Below are 25668 nucleotides of genomic sequence, written 5' to 3' on the forward strand. Positions count from 1 at the left end.
CCTCCATATGGTAGTCTGCCTTTCCCCCATGGGAAACGATGTGCATACCCATGCACAAGGGATTGACAGGAAATGATGCATTCACATATCCTGGGTCCCATTTTTCACAACATTTGCAAGCTGTAATTTGCAACATGAGATAATTTCCCCTCCGTAATTTGGAAACATTTCACTTATCGAAACCAACTCTGTACCTGCCAATGTATCTGCATTTGTGAACGACAATCATTTGACAACATTTGACATTTAATTAAGATAGCATTCAATCATGAGTTCAGTAGACTTCTTTGTCCGACTTCGATTAAAACAATGATACAATGGATTCCTCTCAGCCAGTGTTTGAGTGGCCACTCAAGGTGTGTTTTCTGTCCTCAGTGATCGATACACGTAATTATGAACTGAAGTCTGGGACCTGTAATATTAAATAACACTTATCAGTACCACCAGTGACCCCCAGATTCATAAAGACTGAAATTATGTTAACAGGTTTTAGTTCAAATTTGTAACTTTTTGGGGTGGAGTATTTGTTTATATTAAGATTAAAGCTTGTGTCTTTGTACGAGATAAAGGGATACTGTGTACAGAGGAAGAGAAACAGGGAGGGAGCATTGTTGCAGGGAAATGTACAGGGGGACAGACAAAGAGGGAGAGAGGGGCGAGAGAACAGATACCTTGTGGCATTAACAAGCCCTGCTGGGAGTAGGGTAGGAGCCACCCACATAACAAGAACGGTAGAAAGGAATCTGCTAGATGTGTTTGTATTGTACTGTGTGTAAGTGTGAAGCACATACTGTAAGATGTCTGATTCACTTCCCCATGTTTGGTGGCTTCCCAAAGGGGAGGACTTGGCTCAGGTTTGTTGTTGGGGACCACATGGCTGCCTGCAATCTGACAATGGCAAGAGAATAGCTCCACATGAATCCCCGTCCCTTGTGAGCTTCATTCATGCAGCATTTCAACCAAATGAGAGTCCTCGGTGTAGATGTGGAGCCAAATTTTGAGTTCCCCAGTCAATGTGATATTGAAAAGGGGACGCATTCTGTTATTTGGCCTGATATGAATCAGTGCACAAATAAACTTTACTGGAAATTAGATCCAGTATTTGGGGATTCATTTTATTTGTTCAAAACTGAGTTTTCCCCCAGCAGCTTAAATAAGTATATTGGATATTGGAAGAGCTCAGTAAATACCCACATATAGTGTAGCAGATTCAATTTAATTCAGCAGCCGACTGATGCGTCAGCATGACTGTTATTATTGGCCAATTTGAGATTATCACATATACCGTATATTAGTATCAATATTAATGTCAGCTTATTAATAACAAATTATTATAGTACATAAATGCCGAAAATGTCTAAAACCAGTGAAGCAATTATATAATTGGTCCAGTAGTACTTTGTTTTCTTTAAAATATTACAGGTGTTGGTAACGATTGTTATTAACCAATTTTAAGTGGCCTTTATCAGACATTGGTAAGGTTTGTCATTTATAACCTATAGCCAATGTATCATTTTAGATTTTTTTCCTCTCAAATATATATATATATAATACATTGGTAAATGTCAGGCTCTAATAAGATGTTATTGCAACCTGCTCTCAGGTGCTTTGAAAACACATTTTCTTCGCCGCTAAATAGAATAGGGCAGTGCTTCAATGTTGTATTTGATATGCAGAGCTACCAGGCTGCACTCCAAACAGGTTCACAGGTTGGTTGCGTCCATTACAGCAATGTGATCTCCCTCCCTCTGATCCCAGTTGGCAGAAGAGAGAGCCTTTTAAAGACAGCAACTGTGGAGAGCAGACACTCGATGCCCTGTGCCGGGCACCACCAGCTGGGCTTGGCACAGCATCAACATTATTAGCACCAATGCTCCCTTGGTCCATAGAAGCCTTTTGTGAGCGAAAACAGGCAGCGAGAAAGAGATGGAGTGGTCGAATTTAAAACAAGAGTTTATTTTTAATATGTTAAAATGACAAAACACTTGGAAAAAAGATTACCTAACAATATCATTTGAATTGCAAAAGCTGTGTGTGTTACTATGGGCATTTGGGAAAGGGTATTTATTTGATGAAGTGAGACAAAGAAAAACCTGTTGGCACCTTCTGGCTTCTTAAGTTAAACGTGTCTGGAGGCTGATTAAATTTGAGTAAAGGCCACCATGTTAAACAGCCACTTAATCAGATGTAGGTTAGGCAGCGTGGTGCTAATTATGGTGAACTCTGAAGTGGAGGGTGCTGCCAACAGCAGGCTGTTGCGTGGTGTATGGTGGGACACCACTGCTCCAAGTATTCACTACCACTTTTGTCCGACTTAATAAAATAATGAGGGATGTATCGTATTCAATGTTTTTATTTGGCAGTTACTTCCAATAATCTGTGATCTCCCTCCCTCCATTTCTAGCCGAGCTAGCGGCATGACTCTAGGGATGGCAGTTTAGGTCTGTATGTCAGTTGGTCTATTGGATGGTTTGCCATGAAATTCTGTACACATAGTTATAGTCCCTTGAGAATGTAACCATAACTGATTGTGGTGATCTCATGGTTTTTCCTCCAGTGCCACCATGAGGGTAACAATTGTGGTTTTGAGTGAAATTAAAAGGATTGTCATAAAATGTCCTCATCAGGATGTCTTATACTATGTTTCAAGGGGTTACTTTGGTAAACCCTGGATTTTTTTTGTCTAGGAAGTCAAGTTTTGAATGTATCCAATATTATGGTTTATGACTAAATACCTAAGCACAAATCCCATTCCTATCAGTCCCATCTGTACTTTGTGTTAACTTGCTAATTTGCAAATGTTAGCATGCCAACTTGCTTAACATCAGCATGTTAGCATTGTCCTTGTAAGCAAGTTAGCACGCTGACATTAGCTTTTAGCTCAAAGCACTGCTGTTGGTAAATGCAGCCTCACAGAGCTGCTGGCGTGGCTGTAGACTCTTAATCTTGTTTTTGCGCAAAATAAATATATTCTGCTTATTGCTTTTTCTTTCACCCAAAATTAGACATTTCTGTAGGGAAAAGTCTTGTGTGCAAGATTTGTGATTCTGGCAGCAGCATCAGGGGTTTGTTTGGAACAAACAGAAGAGGGACTAGGTAGTTAGTATGAGCAGTCTGTGCATGTTTTCTCCCATTTAGCTATGTATACAAATTGTTTGTTTTCAACGTTTGATAAGGTCACTAACTCTCTCTCCCCTTCTGACTGTGTTCCCAAGTTCAAATATAATATATATTGTCATTCAATATACAGTGTTGAGGCAAGTGATTCGGTCAGAGTGGGGATTTGTCATAATTCCCGCATCTGTCAGTATTTAATAAAATACTTTAATCGCACCAAATCAATGCTGAGTACACATACACCTAAGAGAGTTCAACCCACTCTCTCACTACTCCCACAGGGTGCTTTCTTTTAAACAAAATAACTCTGCGGTGTAGTCCTTTATTTCCCTTTAAAATGTGCTTAAATCTACAATAAAACCATGAATGTGCTTTCACATAAATCCTGCACCATCAATGGATCCGTTGCCCAGGGGTACTCGTCGGAAGAAGGCAGTCTTACTTTCCTGTGAAAAAAAAACTCATTAAAAAAATGAAACAAAGCTGCTCCGTTGCCTCAGCATGTGGAAATGCAATGTGAGAAAGGGATTAAACATCCAACGCACCAAAAAAAAGAAAAATGACAGCGACACTACTGGCAGAGCCCCAAATATACCCACACTTTGAGCAACGCGCTTGCACAGCTCAGAAAAATACTGTAGAGAGCAACCGGGGAAGGCAGAGGGAAGACAAAAAAACTAAAGGGTTGAAAGAGAGAAAGAGATACAGTCGAAATGAAGGGAGGATGGACTGAGGAGAGACGGGGGCAGAACATCGGCGGCCAGAAAGAAAGAGACAAAGAGAGACAGAGTGGAAAAGTTATGGACAGAGAGAGATGGCACTATACAGAGTTTCAGTCACCCGAGGGCTTTTTCCCCACCGAAATGATTTGACACTGCCTGCTTTCCCTTCTCTGCTACGAGGCCTCAAACAGCTATAATATGCCCCATAAATCACATATGTCATATTTCAGTGTTTTTCGACTCTTTTCTTTTCATTTTTGTCCTAGAAGTGAAAGTTTGCACAATTCTCAGTGCACTGACTCAGTTTCATCCCCCAGGGTCTAATGTAACACACCAATGCCAGAAATACTTGGTTGCATCTTGCATTAGAATTGAATTACTACAGTAGTTCCCAAAAAACGTAGAAACGTTTCACGTAGTTAGTACGTAGACGTACTAACATTGAGAGTGTTTTGAGGCCTCAGAAACGTCTGTAAACTGTATGCTGACTCTATCCATTGTTAAATTTGAGAAATACTTATATTTGCTTTCTTACAGGGGGTATCAATCTTCTTATGTTACTATCAACCAAAAAGCAAATACATTTATTTCCCCAAATCCTCATTGTAATTGATATGACAGGAAAGTGTTATGGACCCTCGTCCATATTTAGACAATCCACTTTTGTCTATGTGGTTTGCTCTCCCACTAGCTGCTCTTAAAGGGGGCCATATTTCTTGATAAGTTTAAAATTAATCCCTAATTGTGTGAAGACATTTCCCACGAGTGTCCATCCTCATCGTGACAATTTCCTCAAATTATTTTCTCACCTAGTGAGGGGGGAGTTAAATTTAAATATCACGGTGTAGTTATTACAGAAAACTAACTAACTAAGATTGAATTGCTAAACATAAAGTTTAGAAAAGCAGTTATGTGTCTAACAGCAAAAAGTGTGACTCAAAAACTTGCACCTACTGTGCATTGAAGCAGAACAAATACATATAAACTATGGAAAGAAATGAATAATTACCTCCTTCTTCTATCAAATCATCAAACCCCATGGGTCTGTCTGTGATCTGAGGGCAGAGTGACTTCGGCTCCAAGAAAACAATGAGTTTCTCTCTCTCCCGCTGACACTGTGACTCCGATGCTGATGGCAATGCTGTGTGCGCGTGCATGCATGCGTGTGTGTGTGTGTGTGTGTGTGTGTGTGTGTTTGTGTGTGTTTGTGTGCGTGCGTTGCATTGCTCTGGGCTTGGCAGCTGGAGCCCAGTGATGCATGGTGAATAACAGGTCAGTGCTAATCTCATTAGGGCTAATCAGATGTATATGATATGTATAAACACTGGAGTTCTACTGTACACAAGCAACGGCAGTTGTGTGTGTGGGTGGGTGTGTGGGTCGGTGGGTGCATGGGTGTGGAGGAATGCTCGGGAGAGGACGACTGATTGAGAGAGAAGCCGTTTTTCAGGGTGCAACATTATGAGAGGATTTATACACAGGTGGGGAGCTGGTGTGAATACTGATGCCGTGAAAAGGAATATATTTGTGTAAATACACACATACATAGACAGACACACAGTGGCAAGTTCAGTAGTGTTTGCAGTTCACCTGTTCTAAATTTAGGAAACTGCATGCAACTACAACAAACGAGGCATGCCTCTGGGAAGCTTGAGGTTAGTCACTATGTCTGAGCGTGTTCCCGTTTCGGTGTGTGGCGTACACACATCTTGCTAATTGGTTCCTGCATGTCTGTGTTATTATTTGTATGCTCCTCATGTTTCATGTTCATGCAAAGATGAGCTAAGACATCATGGAGTGGAAAGGAAGATGTGCATGGAAAAGAAATTGAGTCATTACATGTAGCCTAGGAAAGGGCATCTTGGCTGGTACTTTTATTGAAGCAGAGAGAGCTCTGTGTTTGATTGCAGGTGGTTATGTAGGTGTTTGACTGAAAGAGAGACGGAGAGGCGAGAAAGTCAAGGCAACAAAGATTTCGGGCATCTTGTTTGAAACCCTTTCCCCTCTCTGTCTGAGTGTCCCTGGGGTTTGAGATTGGTTTCACTTAAAGCACTTAAAACACCCCATAGGACCAATGCTTGGCTCTGAAATAAATATCAAGATCGCTCTTGGATTGTTTTTAAATTGAATGCAATCTGCCAGAGCTGTGAGCCATCGTTTCACCCCCCCCCCACCCCCCATACACTTCTCTTGATCTCTCCTTCTTCCACTTGATGCCAGCCTCTCTTTGTTTCTATCACAAAGGGGTCTTCAGGAATTGTTCTGCTGCAAAGGCAAACAGGAAAAAGATCTTTGCCACATAAATCATTAGAGCCAGACAATATTTGATATATTACAGCAATCAAACGTTAAAAGATGGAGGAAATGTTTCCAAGTACGCTTGTTAAGTCTGATAGAACGGCATCAATCAAACAAAGAGGCTGATGGATTCTGTGGAGTATTTGACCTCAGAGTGCAAACACTGTAGCAAACACAACTGTGTTTACAGTGGAAAGCATCTGATAAACTGCTGTTCTTATATAGACTATCTTGTAGGCAAATCGATCTTTACGTTACAATAAACAATTTTCCGTCTATATCGTGGCCTAGATAAAAAACTGGATAGGGCCTTATATATTATTAGAATGCAATAAAATTGTCATCGTAGCATGTTTAAGGCGTCAATGTTTTAATTTTGAAACTGTGTACTGCACATCTGCTGCATGTCATTCCTCATAAAGTAGTCCCTGTCATCTACAAAAAATCCTACATTATTAGCCTCCAGTCACGCATCCAGGTTGTGCTAAAATATCCCCACTGGATTTAAAAAACATGAAAAATAAACTTGCAAGCAGAACTTTCGAACTCAATCTAATTTTAGTGAAAAAATTGTCTGATGTCTGTTTTTCACCAAATATCTTTATAATGTTTTATTAGAAAATAATGTGCATGCTGTAGTTTGACCCAAAGTAACAAAGAGTTCACAGATGGAAGAACAGGAATGTAATATTGGTTTGAGGAAAAGGTCAAAAATAAAAACAAAAGTAAAAAGGTAGACAAAAAACATTACTAGAAAGCTGCACAGATTTATTTTGAGTTGCAGGAATTCAACTCTGTCACTGTTAAACTAAAACCATTTCCAAAGTGAATTTGTGGAATAAATTCAAAATGTATAAGGCCCTTTAGAAGTGGACTGAAACTAAATGTGATTATTTAAACTTTTCTCAAACCAGATTGAGCAGTTTAAAAAAAAAACTTGTTGTATATAGTTTATAACACAATAATTGGATGATGGGACATCCAATCTTTCCCTTCAGTGGAGAATGTAGTGTTTGGATACTGACTGGGTGAAAAACTCCACCCTAGTATTCAAAAACATAGATTAGCGGAATGACAGACTCTTCCTAATCTGCATTTGCCATTAACACCACAACACTAGCACAGCATCCACACACTGCCTGCCTGCGCTGGGAGAGCAGATATGGCAGTAGCTGTCGCCTTTCCCAGGGAAGCAGTCGGGATGAAAGAGTGCAGAGATGGGTCTCCCATGCTCTGATCTGCTGCTGCCTTTGACATCAACAGTCACCAAACTCCAAAAGCACAGGACAACTGAGGGGACAAGTTAAAAACTGACAATCTGCCCACCACCACAACCACACACCACTCCCTCCCCTCCTCACTTGAATGTTCTCTTTTCTTGCTGTTGGAGGTGAGATTTATTTCTTTAATTGACCTGCCACTATAAATATAGGTTGGAAAAATTGTACATGTAGCACAATTTCTGCCCCCCCCAGACCCTTTCTGCATTCCTCTTCTCACACATGGATGGCATGGATGCTCCACTGCGCACATAGAGACAACATAGGGAACTGATATGAGCTGAACAGCAGCTCACTGGTCTCCTGCTGTGTGCCTAGCTCAGCCAAAGCCTTGCTCATTCTTTCCGACAGCACGCGCATCCACAAAGACCCTATAGCTGCGGATACTTTGTGGTCTCAAAGTCGTTTTTCATACTCCCTCGCAGGTTGGTCATCCAGGACTTGTCAAATAAGATCACCACAGTGTATTTCAGCCTGTGTGGGACCATAGAAAAAGGATCTGAGCAAAGCTGTAATGTGTTGACCTGGGTAAATGTAGAGTGTCTCAAACTGTGAGGACAGACGGCATGAAAGGAATTCATGTGTGCCAGGCAGAAAATAAAGATAAACCTCAGCATTGCAGTCAGTGTGAGAAATTTTAGCTCAAGCATTTATATTCTTTGATGACTTATTACCAGGATTTTATGGATGGCTATCATAAGTGCTTTTCAATGCAGTTAAACATGTATCCCAGCTGTGCTTTGTTCTGTGTACTTAGCATGTTACACCAAGTCTGCCAGTCAGAGTTGTCCCGTATGCACGGGTGCCTGTTTTGCTTTCCCTCCCTCTAGAGAGCGGGCACACCCATCAGGAACCATTAGTCTTCACAGTGACAGGCTGGCCTTCCACTGAGAGACTCTCCCTGGCGGAGCTTTCTCATTGCCTCAGACAGTGGTTTGGTATTTTTTTACTAACAGGCTGAGACACGGTGCGATTTATGCGGGGCATTTACTGCTGGCATTACTTCTAATTTATGTTCTCTTGTCCTGACAAAAGAATAAAGCAAGTCACCTGAGATTTTGCACGGCTTCTTGTGTCCCTCCGCAAATGGACAGATCAAAGGTCACTTGGACAGATGTATTGGCAGGTGTTGTGAAAATGTCTAACGATATCCCCTTCCTGTTTGCAGACGGATGCAGCGCTAATGTACGACGCCGTGCATGTGGTGGCGGTGGCAGTGCAGCAATCACAGCAGATCACAGTCAGCTCTCTGCAGTGTAATCGCCATAAGCCGTGGCGCTTCGGGGGCCGTTTCATCAGCCTCATCAAAGAGGTACAAAGCCATCAGTGCTATCAATGTGCACCCGGTCTTCACCTATGGAATCCGCTGAACACTGTAGCTTGGGCATGTTGTATTGATTAGCACAATAACATGTTTGCAAGCATTTCCTCTGTGAACTTCCTTTCAGTTGCACATTTTGCATTATTATTGTCTTTCTCTTGAAGGATATTGCGATCATCATGATAAAACCCATAGAAACTTCTATAACAAGTTTATTGCCTAATCTTAACAATACAAAAAACACAATAATCTTCATTGTAATGTAATCTAAAAAAACACCTCATTATCCACAGCAACATGTGTTTTTGTGATGTTTCACGCCCTGTCTCTTTCTCCGTGCATGTCTCCACCATGTTTATATCAAAGCATCTGTGTGGCTTCTTAACTATAGTCGGGGTCAGCCATTTGCTTTGTTCTACAAAGCTCTTTCATTCTGTGGATGGTATCATTGCAGGTAATTTTCAGAATGAGCCATTGTAGTAGCTAGCGCTTCCTCCCCCTCTTGTGTCTGCTATTGCTCTCCATGCCCGTCTGTTCCTCCAATGGCTTTGAAGTGAAACTTCAAGCACAATGAACCACATGCATAATAAACTCTTACCTGTCAAACCTGCTTCTATTCCGGCTGCTTTATTGTTTCTTGTTATGTTGTTGAGACAGACAGTATAGGCAGAGCCAGACAAAATTCATAATTGGGACAAAAAAAGTTTTACGGTTAGATTGTTATTGCTGCAAAAGACGATACTTTGAGGTTAATGTAATAGTGGTGCTGAAGATTTTAGCTCATAATGCTGTGTGCTTCTGACTCCAGGCTCACTGGGACGGTTTGACAGGACGTGTTCTCTTTAACAAGACCAATGGACTGAGGACAGATTTCGACCTGGATGTTATCAGTCTGAAGGAGGATGGGCTGGAAAAGGTGTGTCACACAGTGGTGTAGTTGATGATGTGTGACTTCTGAGTCCTAAAGAAATACATTAATATTATTTTTTCTTATCGATAGACAAGGTGATATAAACATGACACTGAACTATTTCAACAGATTGGAACATGGGATCCTCCTAGCGGTCTGAATATGACAGAGTCTCACAAAAGCAAGACATCCAACATCACAGACTCTCTGGCTAACAAATCCCTGCGTGTATCCACCATACTGGTAGACAAAGACAAATGAAAACACAAGCGGCATACAAAAAGAAAAGAACGACAGCTAATCTTGTTTTCCCTGTACAGGAGGAGCCGTATGTGATGTTTAAGAAGTCAGACAAGCCTCTGTATGGGAACGACCGTTTTGAGGGCTTCTGTATCGACCTGCTGAGGGAGCTCTCTGGTATCCTAGGCTTCCGCTATGAGGTGCGATTAGTGGAAGATGGGAAGTACGGAGCGCTGGATGAGAGCACGGGCCAATGGAACGGCATGGTGCGGGAGCTAATGGACCATGTGAGTCAAGTATCACCAGGGCTACAATTAGAAAGATATAGGGAGAAAATCAGACATTACCATTTCCTAGCCAGTTTATACATTTTTGCTTTAATTAATTTTTGAGTTTGTTTGTTAGCATTAGCAACTTATATAAAAAAAGAGCGCCACCCACAGAATTTCCAAAACATTAAGCAAGAATTCTAACATAGTAAAAGAAAACAGTAAAACTGGCACTTTTTGATGGATATTTTATTTCTTGGAGGGATTATGCAAATGAAAAACTCAAGGCTTCCCCCCCTCAATTTCACGATTGAGGGGGATTAGATTAATCTAATCTTAAAATTGCCTCAGTGACTCACATTTGACACCACATGAGAAGGATCAAAAGGACATGTATCCTGTAATTTCCAGAAAAACTCAGCTTCCGAACTGCTAATCCAGTTGAGCTAATGACCCCAGTTTAATTTCTCTCCTCCGTTGCGGCTCTAATTCCTGTACACATTGACCAGACGAGCTGTCGACAGAAATCACATGCTAATTCGATTGGTTATTTTTCATTGGTTGACTCAAACACCAACCCCCCACCCCACTCAACCTGTATTATGCCATTGCAGAAAGCAGACTTGGCAGTGGCTCCTCTGGCCATCACCTACGCCAGAGAGAAGGTCATCGACTTCTCGAAGCCCTACATGACGCTGGGGATAAGTATCCTGTACCGCAAGCCCAATGGCACCAACCCCGGGGTCTTCTCCTTCCTCAACCCCCTCTCGCCCGATATCTGGATGTATATTCTGCTGGCTTGCTTGGGTGTCAGTTGTGTGCTGTTTGTCATAGCCAGGTAACATGTCTAGCCCCACACTTTCCTTCCTTTTTCCCCTCATTCCTCTTTCCACATCCTTTTTCCCTACCTGTTTCCCTGCTTCCACTAACACACAGCAGTTGCTTGCTCCCTCGGGCCTAAAGAGGGGAAAAGAGAGGAATTTATTCATTGAAAATGATCTAGCTGTGACTGGTGGCCAAAACAGTCCTGCAAGAGGCAGTCCATGCTTCTTTATTCTTAGATGATTTCAATGATGGAGACATGATCTACATCAAAGAAATATATCAAATATAAATACGTTACTTTAAAGGACCATGCCAATGTTTTTACATGTTTGCTTGTACTTTACACTACTGTTGAACATTTTCCCAAACATACAATATCTTTTAAAATAAATTTGATTATTATTGTCTTAAAATACAACTGAAAGTGTGGACTTATTTTATGTAAAATATATATATATAAAAGGTGTGGTGATTGCCAAAAGAACTCACCACCTAGGTTTTGCATAACAATTATTCTAGCGTCAATATTATGCATTGATAAAATGAAAAAATCAAAAATTCATTACCTTCTGTACTTTTACTGTAAACAAATTCAAACAAGGAAAAACACTGGCGTTGTCATTAAAATCAGCTCCACATTTGCCAAGCATCAGCAACTGTAAAACAGGCTCCCTGTTATACATCTCTTAATTTGCTGTAAGAAATGTACAAGTACAATTCGGCCATTGTAAGAGTACAATTCCTGCAATTATTATGTGAACCCACCCCGCTAAAACCCCCAATGCATGACCAATGTGGAAAGATGTGTGTTAAGCCCAGGGCTCCTCTTCCGCTTTTATTCCTGAGAGGTTTGGGTTTAATGCAGATTTCTTCAAATGTTACCGGCACAATGATCACATGAGAGGAATGCAGCAACTGTCACCTAAGTTAGTTCAGAATATGCAAATTATACCCGTAGCCCTTTGTTTCCACGGATGGTCAGGGTAAGTGATTAGCATGCAATTATATTGATATTCCTATGGTTGTAATGAAATGGCCTCGGTACTTTTATTAAATTATAATGCTCTTGTCTGCATGCATGCACTGTGCCTCTTTTTTGCCGACCATGGCAATAAATCTTGCTTGTCCTTACACTATGTGTAAAAAATATTCAGCACAGTTTAAATCTGAAGTACAGTGTTTTCTTCTTCAGTTCGCTGAGTTAGTTCTCTCATAATTGTAGTATTGATTGGACGGCCACCGATTGATTGGTCAATCCCCCAAAAGCACAGTATATTATTTACTTAAATCCCCTGCAAATAGAGTGAGTGGAGTGATCTTATGAAGTCCTGGTTTTGCACAATAAAACACTGAACACCTTCAAACTCACCAGGGATTCAAGTCTTTCCACTGCTTTCAACACACACACACACACACACACACACACACACTAATAAGATATCTCATTTCAAGCTCCAAAGAAATACATTTCACTCAGTGGTTCCTTCTAGCTCTGTTTGTGGTTGAATTGATTCGTCTGTTTATTAACAAAATTGTATTCTCTCAGATCGCAATTCCTCTTCCAGTTTAGAAAATGTCCACCTGTCAAGACAAATAAATGATTTAAATTGCATTATAAAATGTTTACATGTAATTACAGGATGTTGCGGTTTGGCAGTCCAAGTCCCAGAAGCCTGTGATTTTAACACCCCCAACACAGCCTAGCTTCTTCACTTGGCCTGAGAGAAGAAAGGCAGCAGATCTATAATGCCAGCCAGAGTAATTGAATCCAACAGACAGTTAATGGAGAGAGCGTGTTGTGTTATTGTGTCCGGGGACGGACGAAGGAGAAGTGGAACAGGAAAGCAGGGGGGGGGGGGGGATCTTTTTAGAATTCTGTGCACAATTCAACATGTCCCTCTTGCTCAATGTGAAGAGGTGACCTTACGTCCGCATGTTTCACGTCCCCTATATCCTGGTGATCGGTGTGCAGAACACGGCCCGCAGGAATACGGGCCGGCTGCAGGCAAAGGTCATCCAGAGGAGTCACTGGGCCTGTTGCATACAGAATACATGTGTAGTCACTGAGAGGGACAAACACAATCCAATCAAGAGCATGGTGTATAGATTTACACCACCTCACCGACGGCACATATCAGATGACACTCACAATTGGCCTCCAGCTGCAGCTCAATATTGTTTTTCTGTAAACGGCAACATAAATAAATCATCAATGAAATTATTTGACTTTCAGATGGATTTGGTTGAGCAAATGCAAATACACAGTTGCAACCACGGACAAATGCACACAACTAGAAAAGGCACACGATAGTGCTACTATAAAAACTGCCACTATGTAACATTTGGTTTGGTAATGTAAAATACTGTGTGTTTTAAACACAGTATAAAGGGACAGTATGTGTATAAATGTGTGTGTGTCTCTAAAAGCTACACACACAGCACAAACTCAATCAGTTCCTGATGCTTAACACTCACCCAATCACCCTGCACTAATGTCATGCCACTTTTGCTTAGGATAATAAATGAGAAATGTCCACGACTGACCTGGAGACACTGACAATCAGCCGAGGCAGGCAGCGGGAGGCTGGGGGTAAAAGGGGCGGTTCATAGGGGAAGCAAGATAATCAGGGGGAAAATGCGGTGTTGGGGTGCGAATGGTGCAGGATGGGGAAAGTAAATGAAGAAGAGAGAAAAGAGTAAAGCAGCTAGAGTGGGGAAGAAGAAAGACTGCTGTTGGGAAACCAGAAGAAAAAAGGAGAAGACAAGTCCCATATCGGGGGTGTGAGGAGGACGTGGCATTCTCAGAGTAACAGTGATTGCAGTTGCCCGGGGAAACACATTATGGCTCCAGAGTCAGTGAATCCAAATGAGCTCCAAAGATCATCATGTACTGGGACATTATCACCAGTGACAGTGTTATCCCAGCCTATTGATCTCTTCTCACAATAAACTGATGGCATTTGAATATGCCAATAAGTTGATCTTGGCAAAAGCCAGAATGATTTGCTTTGGTCTCTGCAGGAGCTTCCAACCCTAAGGCCACAACACAGGATTTCCACACATTTAAATTCCTTTTGTTTTTGCTCTCAATGTTTTAAAATGTATGTTTAATGTGCTGTTTAATCTGCAACAGGGATCACACTGTTCATTGCTTTGTGCTGACATATGTGTCTCTTTGCTCTCTCCTTTTTATAGGTTTAGCCCTTATGAGTGGTACAACCCGCATCCATGCAACCCAGACTCTGATGTAGTGGAAAACAATTTTACGCTACTCAATAGTTTCTGGTTTGGAGTTGGGGCTCTCATGCAGCAAGGTAGTTGCCTCAGTCTGTAGCTGCTGTTGCTCTGTAGAGCTGAAGCTCTCTTTATCCCACTGTCTCTGAGGGTTGGGTTGTTTTGTCCAAGCCAGCGGCAACAGAGAGAGACCTCTGGGGTTCCACTGATAGGAAGACAGAACTTAGACTAAATGTGTATGTCATGTTTTTTTTATTTAATCAATTTAGCTCATAGGAACACAGAACATATGTGCATACAGGGTAGATTCAAATACCACTTTGAGATGACATTTGAAGAAATGCTAATATGGTTTTTATAAACAGCAACTGAAATAGCATGGCTATTGAGATACAGTCTATTATTAGGCTCTTTTTCAAAGTAATGATAATACTACCCAGAGTCCTCTCCTCTTGCCCATGGCCCATCAGCACCCAGAGATCAGTGGGGTATGGAGTCAGGATGTGAGGTTACCTTGGGTACATGACTCTCTGGCCCAAACAGACCGTCACTGTGTTTGATTTCCTAGGATTGATTTATGCAAACACCTTGTTCTCAGGAGACATTTTTAAATAGTGTTTTTCTGCATTTCCTGCATTATTTAAAGCACTCACTTGTGACTGAGACATTATAATTTTCCTAGTTTGATATCCAACAATCATCTTGTTAAGAGAGCTCTCTCAAACGATTTGTTCTTGAAGCGGGTGTGTTGCATCTGTCTGAGCTAAAAACTTTTTAAAAACAAATCTAATCTTGATTTTTTTTTTTTTACATGTTAAAAATAAACAATGCCTCCTACCACCTCCCTCACACCAGGCTCAGAGCTCATGCCCAAGGCCCTGTCAACTCGAATAGTGGGAGGCATCTGGTGGTTCTTCACCCTCATCATCATTTCCTCATATACAGCCAACTTGGCTGCCTTCCTCACTGTGGAGAGGATGGAGTCGCCCATAGACTCTGCCGATGACTTGGCCAAACAAACTAAAATCCTGTACGGGGTGGTGGAAGACGGCGCCACCATGACCTTCTTCAAGGTAGCTCGGTCCCCCAGGGTGCTTACAGGGTGGTTTTATGATTACATAATCCTTCTTTCTCACTTATTTATTTTATAATCCTTAAGATTTTAAACATTCATGGTCACATGTGGTGACAGCAAGTGTTGTTTAATACACTAGAAAACTCTTTAAGCAGTTACTGTTTTATTAATTACAACAAAAGTTTACTAAGCAGCTAAACAAACTCATTTTGTTTCATTTAAGGAGTCAGTAAATAATTATTGCCATATTTAAAACTGCTCCACTGTCAAAAAATGACCCTTTTCTAGATGCATTTTTCATGAAATCATGTTTAGCACTAACCTTGGTGACAGATGTATTGTATTTCCTGTGACTGCTTCACAATAAAAGCCAGCACCTGTTTTGCCAGTTGAACACTTTTATTGTGAACCAGCATCAGTAGGAAATGTTCAGTTTGCATTAGCAGTAGCTCGATGTTATGAGAGCGAACAGCAAACAGTGAGGCGGATATCAATGAGATAAAATTTGAAAACATAAACGTTGGATTACATTCATGCATTGCGTCCTGTGATTCTCTCATGTTAAAGGAGAATTCCGGTCAATGTCGGTCTGTTGCTTGTAAATTTGGGGTGCTATCAGTATCGCGAAAAATGAAAACAATCAGTGCTGCCTACACATTGTTATTCTCCTGCTAGAGTTAGCAGCCAACAGGCTTAAACAGGGCAGGTTTTAAACTTGTTTTTAGACTCTAAAAATGCTCAAAATGTCATTGCAAGTGCCTACGCATATGCAGTATCCTTCCAAGTGAACAAGTTGTGTTTATTCAGCCAGTGCACGTGTCTCTGTTTACCTCATTTCAGGTGAGGTCCACACTAGTTGAAACACGCCTTTCTGTCACATCAACTGCAGTCAAATTCGCTGTGTGCACTAGGAAGGATTAACTGCACATGGCTAGGATGGCTTGGCACTTGTAATGACAGTTTGAACATGTTTAGAAGCTAAAAACAAGTTTAAAACTTGCCCTGTTTAAGCCTGTTGGTGCAGAATGTAACAGGAGGATAGCATGGTGTCAACAGCACCGATTGGTTTCAGTTGTCTTGCCACTGACAGCCCTCTAAATTTACAAACAACAGGACTACATATTGAAATTGACTGGAATTATCCTTTAAGGTAGAAAATTTGACCACAGCGCCACTAACAATGAAAGCTATTGAAAAAAATGTATTTCCACAATGTATTGCTAAAAAAATGCCAACCCCAAATAGTCTCAGGCGATTGATTTCCTGAAAATTATGGGGATTATAACTTTAATTTCCTTGTTTTTGTTGTAGAATTGTGAAAGTATTTCTCTTTTGTGTTTCAAGCAAGTTTGGTAATTTCATTCTGCAATGATCTTAAACAAACAGTCTGCAAAAATGTTACAAACAAACAAAATGATCATAGCTGCAGAATTTAGTGTTGACCACCTCATTTATTCCTAATATCAGCACCAATCACATTCCCCTTCTATTCTCTGTTACTTTGTAGAAAACTAAAATCTCCACCTACGACAAGATGTGGGAGTTCATGAACAGCAGGAGGCAATCTGTGATGGTGAAGAATGTGGATGAGGGCATCCAGCGCGCCTTGACCTCAGACTATGCCTTCCTAATGGAGTCCACCACCATTGAGTTTGTCACCCAGCGCAACTGCAACCTCACACAGATCGGAGGGCTCATAGACTCCAAAGCCTATGGAGTGGGAACACCTATGGGTAAATAACCTCGAATCTCTGTGTGTCTCTGTGCGGCTGCCTAATGTGTTTATGAAAACGTTTGAAAAGCTTTACGTCAGAGAGAGATACTGCAGATACTATGGAACAGATAAAAGTAAATAGTGTGGATGATTGAGAAGCTCTGAGAACGAAAAGGTTGACCTTTATTGATGGGGTCATATGTATAATGCTATAACTGTGAGATTTAAAAGGTTTATCTTAATAAAAAGCCAACGGCTGAAGAGGTTGAATTTATGGCTAAGGTTAAAATGTGCCCAAGGCTCAAGAAACAGGCGCCCTTTGTTTTTTCTAGCCATAATGATTTCTAACCATTTGTTTTAGTCTACTTTGCAGTCATGTAAGGCAGTGAGTGCAAGACAGTGAAACAATCACAGAGAGTGACCAGTTAGTCAATTTAGTTCAATTCCCTGTGACTTGCTTGACACCGTATGACTTGTGTCTCAGCATTAAACCACAACAACAAAGCCCTTCAGAGATCATAAAACAAGCTTTTTGCATTCTTAAATTACATCGTAAAGTGCCATTATCCAATAATAAAACTGAGGAACCAAAACCGTTTCCACTTTCTGTATTATAATAACAGTTTTCTTGCATAGAGTTGCATAGCCTTTGTTTGGTAATGGTTTCAATCCTCATGTCACAGAGGTTAGAGTGGTCATGACAAGGCCACAGAGAGCATTGCAACCAGCTGTAATAGCCACATATATCATCAAAGATATGAAGGCCATCAAAATATGGAGGATTAATTCTGGCCATTCACATCTGGACCCAGCTACTGTTGATGGGTACGGGACAGTTATGGATCTGCAGGGATGCCCTGATTGCCGTAGCTGTAACAAAGCTGAGGTTATGCTGTGAAATATAGTCCCACTGTGGCGCCGTGAGTGCAGAATTGCTTACACTGATGCCCTTGAGATGGACACACAGACCTAGAACATGGATCAGCTCTATTTCCATTTATGTGGCCTATCAAAGATATGACTACAAAATATACCCCAAATCACTTCAATTCCACGATAAGTGGTTTAGTATTTTAATGCATGAAAAATTATTAAAAATGTTTCAAAGTTATTACTGCCCTCTAACTCATTTCAATCTCTAATTCAGATGTTCATTTCTCAATATTTCAGAAATAAAGCATCAAAAATGTTTCTTCTGTAATAGATAGGTCTGGTAAATGCTTCATTAATTCAAAGTGAGTTCCGTTTTCATGCTGGATGTCGGGTTGGAAGAAGACTATGTTATTTTTCTCCTTGTTTCCTTGTCCCAAACACCATGAAGACCTCAGCCTTCATGTCAACCTCTAGACTATAACTTTTGCCCTGCTCAACACTGTTTAGTGGTGCATTCCCTGTAGGGCTGTTATAGCAATTAACCAGCTAGCCGTATAATAAGTCTTAACCTTTTAGTGCTTGACGGTTTTCACACGTCCTGTTCCCAAAACGCAAATGCGTCATCTACGGCTATCGACTTAAACTATGATCACATTAATACTTGAAGCCAGACAGTGTGGGAGTGATGGATGTCCTCTGCTGTTGAACATCTGTCAGGTAGTTGCGTATGCACAGTGTGTCAAGCACAGCGCTTTTCCATTTGCCTGGGCCCCGCTCTTCATATCCTCATCTCAAAGGACCCATCCTATTAGCATTTATCCAAGGCCTGCTTTGTTAGGCCATCATTAATCATTTGAAATATGAGGGGGGGGGGGGGGGGGGGGGGGGGGGCAGAACCAGGGGACTGGGATACATGATAGATTTCTCATCTACAAATGAAGCAATGCTTTTCACATTCCATTCAGTGCATGTACAGTAGATATGTACAGCTCTGAATATACAGTCATGTATACTGTGCATGCACAGAATAGATGGTATGATGGTAACGCATATGTCTCACAGCGTGTATGTCACATTGAAGAGCATATACATCTATAAGCACACCACTGGTACACTCACAAAAAATGTCATGATCAAAGAAGCAAACACTCTTATGCTGTTCAAAAATCGTCTGCACTTTGTGTAATTTTTCATTTTTGTATTAATGTCCCCTTTGTCAGTTTAAATACACAGAGACATGGAGATGAAAGAATGATGGATGGCAGCAGATACATGATAGATGAGACAGAGAGGGAATCATCTAAGGGGGCTGACGGGCAAAACTGTGTGAGAGCAACAGACAAAGTGATGCTACCTGGGGCAGTATTGAATTAATTCTCCCCAAAGTTTTAGCTCAAAATGTTCTCATGTTTTTAAAAATGATTTCTATGATCTGTCTGTATTATAATTATTTTTACATTTTACTACTGTTTTATCTCTTTTAAGTCGCTCTAAATAAGCACATGAAATGGGAATGTGCAACCGGGCTTCATTATGTATGAGTCTCTAACCATATTAATACACTAACAAGCTTTTAAACCAGTTTATAAATGAAACATGAATGCTCATAGTAAGTATAAATCTTTTCTGGCCTGGTTCAGGCAGGGTGCGCTGCATCTCGTTCAGCCGTGTGTTCTGTTACACAAGCTGTGGATGGGAGAGGAACACGACCCCACTCGGGTACTCTGCAACGATTACTCCTCCTTTGATCAACCCAGCACCCGCTGTGTCTTAATGCCTTGTTGCTAATTCTGGCGCCGTCCCACTGTCTCCAGATTTGGGTTCTTTTACTCGTAATGACAATAACATGCATAAAAACACTCTGATAGGGCAACCATATCTCAGATACACACATTTAATCCCAAACACATATGCGCCCTCGTAAAGTAGACTCCACTGGGGTTCTCTGTTTTTTTCTGTTTATACGCACAATTTATGGCATATGGAAATGTGTGCAAACAGCAGCTAATTCGTCAGAATCAACAGCAGCTCTGACGCACAAAGCCAAGTCTTTGTTGCCAACTCCCTGTGCATTATAATTCACACACTGCAGAGAGGAGTGAGAATTTTGGAATCACTTTGTGAATATAGGGATTAGTGGGATTTGAAGAAGGACTTACAAAAGAACTCCCTCTAAGCAGCCAAAAATAACATGACAGGTTATACGATCACATGCAAGCCAAAGTGTGTTTCATAAAGTACACCCACCACCGCTGGTTAAATATACAGATAAACTCAACAATAACTTTGCAAGGCATAATCTGGTTTAATCATATCTTGCTTATTATCCAAGCTTGCTTAATTCATGTCTCCTCACAGGCTCTCCGTACAGAGACAAGATCACGATAGCCATTCTGCAGCTGCAGGAGGAAGGGAAGCTGCACATGATGAAGGAAAAGTGGTGGAGAGGGAACGGCTGTCCCGAGGAGGAGAGCAAGGAGGCCAGCGCTCTGGGGGTGCAGAACATCGGCGGGATATTCATCGTGCTGGCTGCAGGACTGGTGCTGTCAGTGTTTGTGGCTGTCGGGGAGGTGCTTTACAAGTCTAAGCAGAATGCCCAGCTGGAAAAGGTACTGGCGTCTTTTCTGATGCATGTTAAGAATTAAAGCTTTTGCCAATTTGTCATAAAGATGATAGTTTTTTATTCGGAATTTCACCATTTAAGCTAAAGCAAACAAAAAATTTGAGAAATGAAATCAAACTATCAAATTCAACATACATACTGTATTGCACGCTTGTAGTGCCTTTTTAGTTTGCGTGTTTGTTCTTTTTAGCAGGTTTGGGAATGACTTGGTGATGAAACAGTACTCACATGCCCATATGTACGAGTCATTGGTCGCTGTAATTGTTCCTTCTGTCCATACCGGCTGTGAAGTAATCCCTTGAACTTTTGCATGGACTGTGGAATTTTCCCCTCATCTCTTAATTTTATGCCACATCAGGATGGGATCTCTGCACAGCCAGTATGCACGAGAGGAATCATTACAGCAAACAAAAACTGCATGTGGGTGTTGTTTGCAAGACAGGCGTAAGAAAATGTGAACTTATCCTTTCATCTCGAGATTTGTCTGAAGACATTTACCTTGTGCACAGTGCAGCGTATTGGCACCCCCACCCCGCCCCTCTGGTTATGTTTCTTACTAGCAAAAGACTACATATATTTCAGACTGTTCTATCTGTGCTCTATTTTAGTACTGAGTGCAAATGATTTATCACACAGACGGGAGTATGTATTTTAGTGTTCTCTACTCGTATGAAGATGTTCCCAGATAATTGTGAACGTTTTGTTGATAGCGTGTTTTAATTATTTACATCTACAGAATTAGCACAGCCCAGCAGCATGTTACTTTATTGCAACAGTAATTAGTTTCTGGCTTTTTTAAGGTCTGCATATTTTTCAGAACACATCTCGGCTATCATTAATCAAGAGCCGCAAGACTGGGTCACAATATTCAGATAATTTGCAAATGCCACAATCTCTAGGCTGCCAAGGTGCTAGTAATTTGCATGCAAGCAACAAGCCTTTTTTTTTTTTCTTTCCCCGCCAACCTCCTTTTTTACCCCCTTCATTCTCTTTCTTTTCACCATCACTCTAATCCATATCCCTCCTCCTTGTTTTTCACAGTTTCTTTTTCTCCCACCCTTTCCTGCCCCTCTCTACTTCTGTAATCACTCATCTTCCCAAGTGTGCGAAATATCTCATTCAGGCGCCAGACAAATATATGTAAAAAATTGAGAGAAAAACAAAAATACCTGGTGCATAAGCCACCTACAGATATCCATCTCACACACCTACGCACATACACAAACAGAAAAATAATAGCTTCATATTTTACTGCTCTCCCTCCTCTTTCATATCATCTCTCCTCCTACACCCTCTAAGAATTTGAATTAGATTTTGCATAATCAGAGAGTGAATGCATGGGAATTTGTCTTGGCAACATTGATGCACAAGCATATTGAAATTTTATAGGATTTCACACCACATACATAATGCAGGGATGACAGAGGCACATATAACTGATGTTACATAACACGTGTCACTCTGTGAGGGGGTGATTGATGTTTTAAAAGAAGGTACCAATATTTTTGGATTTAATCTGCTGAAGTGGATATTTTGTCCTTTAGTCAATATGTTTTCTTTTTCTGCTTGCACACCAAAGTGTTGAATGTTTCTCTTAGTTCTTGGCAGGGTGCAAAAGGCTTTGACACACCATTAAGACCTTTGTGTGATAGTAAAGCTGTGAAGCTTATGTCTGCTTAATTTTGAGTACTTTTGTTATATGATACAAACAGAAGCAATACTTCATAAAGGGATAATAAAATTGTTTTGGAACATGGTTTTGGAACATTCTTAAGTAAATATACATTGAAACATAATTAGTATGGTCATGAATAGCCCCACCAAAATGTTACCAATGAATGCATCTTGTATGTAGAAAAAATAATAATAATAATGGTTATATTTTGTGCAGCAGAGTTGCATAGATTTGTCTAGTGTGGAAAAACAGCATGGTGCCAGCGATAACTTTTCCCTCTTTCCTGTTGCCTTCTGCAGCGATCATTTTGCAGCGCCATGATGGATGAGCTTCGTGTGTCTCTGAAGTGCAAACGCCGCCTCAAACAGAAGCCTCAGCCACCCGTCATCGTTAAGACAGAAGAGGTCATTAACATGCACACGTTCAACGACAGGAGACTCCCAGGAAAAGAAACCATGGCATGAACGCTGCATACCCCGATCCAACCCCTCGATAAAAACCGTGGAGGGGAGACTGGGTTAAATGAACGCAGACTTAACCGCAGACTAAGGGTTAGCAGTCAAAACAGGATTCCTTTCGAACCCACTTGTTTATGTAGACGGATGTTTCCTGTGGAAATATAGATACCTGGGCAGTGCCACCTCCCTGTGACGTTCATTTTTTGAAGAGAGCTGGAAAGGAAGGACTCAAAAGTATATAAATTGAAAAAGAGATCCAAGTAGGTTTGGGTCAAAACATAAGTCCTGGTCCACACTAGAAGTGGACTTAAACACATACACATGACACACTGTATACACACACACACAGAGACACACACACACACATACACTCTCATCTGACACACTTGTGCAGAAGGGAAAACTCTATTGTGACTGTAACACCAGATGTAGTTTTTCTGTTGATGTCAATGCCCTTTTGTCTTACCTCCATGTGTGTTTGAACCCATCGCTCCCTCCTGTCAGTGGCTTGAGTTTCTTTCAAATGATTTAAACAAACACTAATCTCACATCAACAAAGAGAACGGTAGTCAGTGCCAAATGGTTTACTATGAACCAATGTATTAAAGTGATGTTCAGTTTGGAATCACCTATGCTGACCTTGTCAAATACTCATTGTTTTCTTTTGTAATGCCTTTCTCGTGCCAAAGTTCGGCCATTGTGAAGAACTTAGTTTCTACCTTTACTGTTATGTTCAAAGCCTCTTCAAGCAGTGTACACTTTCAAAGTCCTTATTCATGTCCGTCCGTACACACGGTCTGCAGTTTTCACTGTATAAGTTGTTGTTTAAAAATGCAGGATTTCTACAAAAAATGTTTGTTTTTGTACAAGAACAAGAGGTTTTGTAGTACTTTGTATCATGGTAGCCCCTCCTGAGGACAAAATATGTAGCAGATACCAACTCAGCCCTCAAATTCTGTCAACTAGTGGCTGTGGGGCTTCAAACTCTGCTGTGTAGGGTTAATTTCTCTCATCAATCAGAGATTTTTCTCTTTTGTCTGTCAGTATCATGGGGCCAGCTGAACATATTGTCTGGGTACAATGTGGTGGTTTGCGTTGAGTAAGAACAACAAAACTGTAAACTAAGTGGTGCTCAAAGTAGGAAAGGTGGTGAATCGTTCTGGAAATAGAAACAGAGCTTCTATTAGCAAACTCTTGCTGACAACAAGTGGTTAACTACAGTATATGTAGCCATGATAGTCACCATGTAAGACATAGTAACACATGCAAATGTTGTAAACAATGTTATTACCCGGCTACATTTGAGCAGACCTTTTTCAGTTTTATCATAGGATCTTTCACAGTATCAAGTCCTAAAAAACCTACTGAAGACCTAATGAGTCATACTGCTGCACTAGGAGAAGAAAAATTTCACTTGATACAAGAAAAGTATTGAAACTAGTAATAATCCCACAGCACGGACGTATTATGTTTTACAAAAAGAAGACTTGAAGATAAATGTAGATCTTTGCATTGTGGACAGGCAGTTAAAAATTAATTATTGGCTATGAATAAAACACAAGTCTCAACCCAAGGTCCATTTAGTAGCTGGTCCGCAGCTTTTGATCATATCATGATATTCATCAGCAGCATCTAAGATTTGCTCAGCTGCCATGTCAACTTCTAATAGTCATTGTCAACTTTTGAGCCCACATGGATGAGAACTCATCCATGTGAGATGAGATGAAGGATGAGAACTCATCCATGTGGGCTAAAAGTACTCATAAAAATGGAAACTTGTGACACTTGACATTTCAATTGAGTAAATCTTTTCTGCTGAGGAAGATCATGTAAAATGATTGAAAGCACAAGAGCAGCTACTAAGTGGTATTTAGTAACTGCTGTTTCCATGGGTAGGAATGCATTTTAAACCTCAGTGATGGGCGACCTGTGAATGTATATAATAACTGCAGTAAATGTGATGTGGGAATAATCAGCAGCTTTGAGGCACTTCCTGTTTGTTACCATAGTAAATGTCTCACCTTGGCTCGTTGCTTTCATCATGTTCCCTGAATGGGACTTAAGCAACCCAGGGGGCGTGTTGTTGGTGACAACCTATGAGCAGAGCAGATCATTTATCCACTAATAGTCTCCAGATTCTCATCACTTTGAATTTACACAATCAAATTTGGCCCTGCAATACTTTTCTGTTAACTCTGTCCCATGTTGTGAAATGATACGCATACTTGGGAGCTTACTTCTTCACTTCCCCTGTCTTCTGAAACTAGGTAATCATGTGATCTGTTATTCCAGGGATTTCACAAACAAACAAAAAAACATTAAGACTCTGCTGTACATGAATGGATTTAGTCACTGACTTATTTAAAACAACCACATATACACATTAAGAAAATTGACAGGGAAGACATTAATCCTGAAACTAGTTGGCGTTCTATCAGTGCTGCTTGTCATTTTTCCATGCAGCTAAATCTAGTGGCGCGAGCTGAAGTGATTGAATACCTGGATACATTTATTAAAAAACTATTTCAAAGGCTTGCCTTTCCTGTCGAATACGAATATGAGCTCATGGAATTTGACATTGATGCAAGGTTTTACAAATAACGTCATTAAAAATGTCATAATTGTAGTTTTGCCTTTTTATTATTCATACAACTTTTTTCATATTCTTTTGGTAACAAATGAACTGACGACAGGAAATGTTTTGGTAACTCAGTTTTACTGATGCCATCAGGCATAATGACTTGCAACATTTTGAAATGTCAGGCTCTTCTAATTGATTAAAGGAACACGTTAGGTAATTGCTAGATTGTTAATCAAATCAAGATTGTAAGCATGTTGAGCAGCTATTTTTCTGACTGGCTCACTATCCACCTGTGCCAGTCTGTATCACACTCCGAGCCAGAGTTTTTTGAAATACCCCTCTGAGATCCAGGAAATCCAGATGACCATAAGTACATAGAATTCACAATGATACACAGGAGATTGCACAGCCTGATAAAATGTTCCTGAAAATGTTCCACGCCTCCTGACTCTC

General features: G+C 40.7%; 1 protein-coding gene across 2 annotated transcripts in view; it reads left to right on the forward strand.

Annotated features, from left to right (window-relative positions):
- The window catches only part of LOC117961488 (glutamate receptor ionotropic, kainate 2-like), a 52884-nt gene extending 27624 nt beyond the window's left edge, over positions 1 to 25260 (forward strand). For both annotated transcript variants that reach the window (XM_034900192.1, XM_034900194.1), the window contains exons 7-16: positions 8586 to 8729; positions 9547 to 9654; positions 9778 to 9891; positions 9969 to 10175; positions 10772 to 10995; positions 14178 to 14296; positions 15072 to 15289; positions 16799 to 17024; positions 20237 to 20487; positions 22476 to 25260. In XM_034900192.1, coding sequence (XP_034756083.1) covers positions 8586 to 8729; positions 9547 to 9654; positions 9778 to 9891; positions 9969 to 10175; positions 10772 to 10995; positions 14178 to 14296; positions 15072 to 15289; positions 16799 to 17024; positions 20237 to 20487; positions 22476 to 22640 — 1776 coding nt within the window. In that variant the 3' untranslated portion in view covers positions 22641 to 25260. The remainder of the gene's footprint in view (positions 1 to 8585; positions 8730 to 9546; positions 9655 to 9777; positions 9892 to 9968; positions 10176 to 10771; positions 10996 to 14177; positions 14297 to 15071; positions 15290 to 16798; positions 17025 to 20236; positions 20488 to 22475) is intronic.
- The last annotated feature ends 408 nt before the right edge of the window (positions 25261 to 25668 follow it).

This window comes from Etheostoma cragini, chromosome 18 (assembly GCF_013103735.1).
Source record: "Etheostoma cragini isolate CJK2018 chromosome 18, CSU_Ecrag_1.0, whole genome shotgun sequence".
NCBI lineage: Eukaryota > Metazoa > Chordata > Actinopteri > Perciformes > Percidae > Etheostoma > Etheostoma cragini.